Consider the following 6000-nt stretch of genomic DNA (forward strand, 5'->3'; position numbering starts at 1 on the left):
GAATGAATACATCTGCTTTCCTGGAATTTACATTCTAGCAGACAAGTCAGAAGTTAAGTGAACAACTGTATTCTTATTAACTGCGTAAGTACAAGAACAGGGCACCGCGAAAGAGAAGAACAGGAGGATCCCAATACAAACTGTGAAATCAGGGGTGGCCTCTCAGAGGAGGTAATGGCTGTGACCTGAATGAGGCGTAGGGATTAGCTAGAACAGGGTAGGCAGGAAAAGCATTTCAAATGGAGAGCAGCATATGGAAAAGTTCTGAGTTGGGATAAAGTTGGTTCCTTTGAAAAGCTGGAAGAAGGCTGGCATGGCTTAAGAATAGAAATTCAGAGAGTGGGAAGAGATTTTTGAATTGTATCCTAATTGTGATAGAAAGTTAAACAGGGAAGTGATAGCATCTACTTTTTAAATATATCATTCTGGCTGCTGTGGGGAAAACAGACTGGAGGGAGGGCAAGAACGGAGGTGGCAAGTTTAGTGAAAAAGCTTCTGCAGGGGCAGGTGACAACTGCTGGTGACATGTCCTAACACGGTAGCAGTGGACATAGAGCATGGTGGCTGGATTACAGATAAATCTTAGAGATGGGATGAGTAGGATTTGACGATGGACTGGATGTGTGGGGAAATACACAGGGTGACACACAGATGTTTTACTCTGAGCAACGCAGGGAGTGGAGGTGTTATTTACTAAGTCGGGGAGGAATGGCAGAGGTGCAGATTTCGGATGGGAGTTGTAATGGAGATCAAGAGTTCAGGTTTGGATACCTCAAGTTGAGATGTCTTTTAGATGGCTACCTGGAAACTGTGCAGAGACACACACACACCTAGACTGGAGTTGGTTATGTATCACAGAGAGCATCTCCTGCTACTGGCATGGATGAACTTACCCGGGGGAAGTACAAAATGAGAAGAAAAATGTCCTGATGAACTGTACTTTGAGGTGAGAAAAGAAACAGCTGGAAAAATAGCATGGAAGCTAAAAGATGGGAGTGATTCGAGACAGAGCACTATGTGGAATATTGTTGAAAAGGTGAGAGTCTCTCAAAAGTGTCTGCTCGATTTGACAACACGGATATCACAGACAGACTTAGCAAGAGCAGTTTCAGAAAGAATAGAAACCAGCTGGGATTGCACTGAACAGGCAACAGGTGGGTGGGTGGAGTCAAATCCTCAATAACCTTGGCTGTGAAGGGGGAATACAGAGACAAGCAGGAGCTGTCTCCTCAAGGAGAGGAGTGAGCTGTAACCCCCTAAAGTCTCACCCAGGCCAAAGTTTTCCAAATTGGCATTTGAGATGACTCCCACACTATCACCCTAGGCTGACCATGGAGCGTTCCCTTACAGCTCTGCAAGACGGTGCACATGGACTTAGAGAACGGGAAGGGCCTCTAGCTAGTACCAGCTTCCCCTCGACCTGGGCTTCACCTCATTCAACCCTGGCACAAGAGCCCCATTCCTTGTTCACACCTTACTCAGGAAACCTCTCCGGTGTGGTGTTCCAGCATTCAAAACTGTTCAATCATGAAAGTCTTCTGCCTCTATTGGAAAGCTCCTACATACCCCGAAAGGTATGAAGAAGGAGGTACGGAGAGCCTCCTGACACCCTCTGCCTGGTCAAGAAGATCTGACTTTAACCTTCTCTTTTCTAGACTGTGTTATCCTAGGCCCACCCAACAGATCCCAAACTACCTTTCAGACCTCATCTCCTACTGTTCTCCTTGAACATTCCACTCCAGCCTGCGTATGTACCCTTAAAACACCTTATGTTTTCCTACTTCCACATATTTTCTGGTTTCCCTTTGGAATTAGTCCCTCCTCCTTGCCTAGCTGAATGCTCACCATCCTTCAGAGTCTGGCTTGAGTCCATTCATCTCTAGAAAACCCTGCCGAGTCACCCAGCTCTCTCTCAGGCATTTCTCCCACACTGCTGAGGGGCACTGGCTTTTTCTGCGTGTATCCATATGGGTCCTACAGTGAGCAGCGGCGAGACTGCCTGCATATTCCTCTGTTGTCTTTGGTAGTGCCTATACATCAGAGGAACTTTGGTAAATATTTGTTTATTGACATGTTGGCTGAGAAAAGCCAGGGGCCCTTGCTCCCTGAAGGATAAAGATTTGCCGCAGTCTGTTCAAGGCTGCACGAGCAGGATTTACCAGGGCCAAACGAGAAGTAAATAGGTGCCACAGGTATCCACCAGCCTGGATTCTACAATATCATCTGAGAAGTGCCAAGTTACTGAGTTTGAGTTCAAATTAAGCTCTGGTCCTCACGCCCATCAACTATTTCAAATGCTCTTTTAGAAGCCTATCCCTTCTTGGAAATGTTTCAAATTTAAACCACAAAAGCTCATGTTTTCTTTTAATCCTGTAGATAGAGGTTTATTGCCATTTTAAGCTGTGGATGTGCTCTGGCACAGCCCTTTTAAAGATACTGAAAAGGCAGCTTTCAAACCCAAACGCTTTCACCACATGATGGTTCGTGTGACAGAATATTGCACGGGCATGAAAATTCAGCCTATGGTATTTTTTCCACTTGAGGTAGTGGCTAAAGTAGACATAATAACTAATAGATTGCAGTGACTTTCATGCAATATGAATTCCCACTAAAAAGTTTACACTGGCAAAGTTTTCAGGGAGTAAACATGTGTGGAAATTGATTCAATCAAATCTGGGCTCCAAAGTGGCCTTAAATATATAGCAATCCTGCGACCATGAAGAGACAGGTAGACTCTGGACACAGATCTATAATAATATGCTTCATGATTTCTTGGAGACTATCTTTGTTCCCCTGCATCAACAACATGAAAACCAGTAGCAGTTTAAAAACAAAACCTCTTTCCACATCCCCAATGCAAGGATTTAGCGGTGGGGAAGGGTCAGAAATACTGTTGCTGGTTCATGCTCATCAAAGTTGGTTGTAAGTGGGCACACCCTCCCATAGATTCACGGAAGTTCAACTCCCATGTCTGTTCATATCTTAACGCAACTTCTCCTAAGGTCAAGTACATTTTATATTTTATGGAAAGAATGATTTTATATATGTATACTTTTGATTTACTGATTTACAAGAGATCTGAGGCAACAGAGAGCCCCACTGTGCAGTTTTGGGAAAAGTGAGGCTGCCACCGCTCAGTGACTCTCAGTGCAACTGCCCTTTCAGGGACCCCAGGCTTCAGGGAGAGCAGCTACTGTCTCCAGCAAGATTACCCACCGTCATCAGGGGGAGGCCAGGGAATGAGAGGGAGGGCCCTTGCCCTGTCTGTGGCTTTCCCTGACTTGGTTGGAAATAATAAGTTTAATAAAAAAAAAGAAGTTTTAAAAGACACGTGTTCAGATATAATCATTCTTTTGAGGGTGTGTCTGTTTTTAAATGGCATGATTCACCCAAAATAATATATCCTCTATTTTTCACATTTAGCTATCTTCCAGAAAGAGGAGAACACAGTGTGCAGAGGCATATTGGAAATCGGTCCTCACATTTCTTCACTAGGAATGAGCTTTCTCCAGCATTGAGCCTTTATACTTAAAGAGAAAAGTGCAAAGTCTTTGGGAGGAAAAAAGAAACAAAACGGCCTGTCAAAATTTCTTTTAGCGCCTATGACTAGTGTTAATTTACATGCTCTCAGAGTGCAATAAAAAGCCTGCAAACTGCTGCTAAAAAGATGGCTTGACCTTTTAAAATGGGAACTCCCCCACCTCATATCCATATTAAATAGGTGAACCTTGGGAGCTCTAGAGTTTTAGATTAATAAATGAAATGAGGCTGAATTCCAGAAAAAGGGTTTCCCTATAGGCTGCGGGATAATTAGGGTGTTCTAGACCTACATTGTAAGCAGGTAGAATGCAGGCCCCAAACCTTTTAGCCATTTTAGTTGCCAACTACTCAGAGTCTTGTTCTGAAAGGAGGCGGACAGGGAGTTATGAAAATTTAGCAAATAAAAAAGTCCCGGACGCGACCGCCCGCCCGCAGCCTGCGGTTCGGGGGCAAACAGTCGGCCCCTGGCGGCCAAGGAACCGCGGCGATCCTGGGTCTCCGCCGCAGCCGCCAAACCAGGCGCGCACCAACCGGCGCTGCTGAAAGAAGTTGGAGAGCTCCCAGCTCGCCAACAAGATTCGGCGGTGGGCGCCCGGGAATCCCTTCCAGCGCCGCGATTAGGAAACTTTTGAAAAGTAAGGACCCTAGACAGACAAAAGACCCATCCCTTCCTTGAGCATAAGAAACACCCCGCGCCACGCCAGCTGGACACCGCTCGCACGAGGCCATCCTCCCTGCTTGGCCGGGACGCGCCCGGTGCCTTCCAGCTCCTACCAGAACTGGTCCAAGGGGGCGCGGAGCCAGACAGGCAGCTCTGCCGGGGTTGCGGCTCCAGACAGAAATGCCTCTGGCCTCCCTGGCCTGGGGGACAAGGGCTTGGATTCAACAGTCGAGGGGGCAAGGGCTGAACCACCAACTCCTGCTCAGATGCCCGGGACCTTCTCTTCCAAGCCCACTCCGGTTTCTCCAAAGGACGCGCGGCACAGCCCATGCGCCCCCGGCACTCCACTCCACTCCTCTACGGTTCCCCCCAAACTCTTCCCGGAAAGCCCCACAAAGCACAGACGGCGCCCTCAAACTCCCAGGGCACTCGCCAGCCACCCCCACCTCCGCCTCTCGAACCCTCCTTGTCGCGTTCTTCCCGCTCCGCACCGTTCTCCTCCCGTTTCTGGGGACTCAGAAGCAAACCACGAGAAAATGCCTTCGCGAGGAGCCTCCCTACACCCGCCCAGTGACTGAAACAAAAGCGCAGGGAGGAGGGAGGTGGGAGAGGAGGCGGGAGCAAGGTTTAGAAAGAGGATGGGGACATTGGTAAGAAAGAGCTGTGGGGTGGGGGTCAGGGTGGAGAGCAGAGACGGGGGCCGGGACCCCGCTCCGGCGCCGCGCGGTGGGTCGCTTACATGCCCAGGTCGCTGTAGGTGTTGAAGAACTCCATCTGGTTGCACGCCTGGATCCAGCCCACCACCCAGGTCTCGTGGCGGGGGATGGGGGGCATGACCACGCGGGCTGAGGCTTTGAAGTAGGGGGTCTTGTAGCGCAGGACGATGGGCGAGGTCTCCTCGATGCGCGTGGGGCACTGGTCGATGGTGGCGCACACATCGTACACCACGATGTTCTCGCGCCGGATCCGCGCCTTGCAGGTGATGCTTTGGATACAGCCCATCCTGCCGCCCGGCGCCGGCGCGGCGCGGCGTGGGGCAGCGCGGGGGCCCGCGCGGGCAGCCGGGGGCGCCCGTCACGCCGGCATGGCTACGCGCCGCTCGCTCCCGGTCCGGCTCAGCTCGTGCCTAGGAGCGGGGAGCGGCTGCTGGGCATCCTCGGGGAAGCCCCCTCCTCTTGCCGCCGCGCGGGGTCCCCGCTGCCCCGACGCCCGCCCACGCCCGCCCCCTCGCTCCGGCAGGGCGCACGGAGTGTGCGCTCCTAGGAGGTGGCGGGTGCCCTCGCCGGTTCCAGCGCCCGGGCGGAGGGCAGGGAGGGGAGCGGCGCTACGAGGAGTGGTGCCCACCCCGGGCCGGAGCCCCCCGCCCCTCGCCGGAGAGGAGGAGGCGGCGGCGGCGGCGGCGGCATGGAGCCGGGGGAGGGCGGCGGCGGCAGCGGCAGCGCCCGGTCTATCTGCCTCCGCGGCGGCAGCAGCAGCAGCCGCCGCCGCCGCCGCCGCCGCATGAACCTCTGCACCGCGGCTGCCCCCCGCGTGCAGCGCACCCAGCGGCGGGCGAGCGGGCCGCCCGAGCTGCAGGCGGAGGCAGAGGCGGCCGCGGAGACCGGCGCTCCCGCCGGCCCCGCCCCGTAGCCAGACCGCGGCGACACTCCTCGGCCAGGCAGCTCGGACCTTGGGGGGCGCCAGGGGGCTGTGGCCCCGGCTGGAGCGCCCCGCCGGCTGGGGCTGCCTGGAACGTGCTCCGCGGAGGAAACTGGCTGTACGCCATGAGTTTTGTCCCTCTCCGGCTGCCGTCCGCGTGG

At 53.1% G+C, this 6000-nt stretch overlaps 1 protein-coding gene across 1 annotated transcript in view; it reads right to left on the reverse strand.

Annotated features, from left to right (window-relative positions):
* The window catches only part of FAM78B (family with sequence similarity 78, member B), an 89399-nt gene extending 83644 nt beyond the window's left edge, over nucleotides 1-5755 (reverse strand). Inside the window, exon 1 of the mRNA XM_012657748.1 lies at nucleotides 4941-5755. Within this exon, the coding sequence (XP_012513202.1) occupies nucleotides 4941-5203 (263 nt within the window). The 5' untranslated portion in view covers nucleotides 5204-5755. The remainder of the gene's footprint in view (nucleotides 1-4940) is intronic.
* Nucleotides 5756-6000: the final 245 nt, after the last annotated feature.

The sequence above is a fragment of the Propithecus coquereli genome, unplaced genomic scaffold (genome assembly GCF_000956105.1).
Source record: "Propithecus coquereli isolate 6110/MARCELLA unplaced genomic scaffold, Pcoq_1.0 Scaffold56, whole genome shotgun sequence".
In the NCBI taxonomy this organism is placed as follows: Eukaryota; Metazoa; Chordata; class Mammalia; order Primates; family Indriidae; genus Propithecus; species Propithecus coquereli.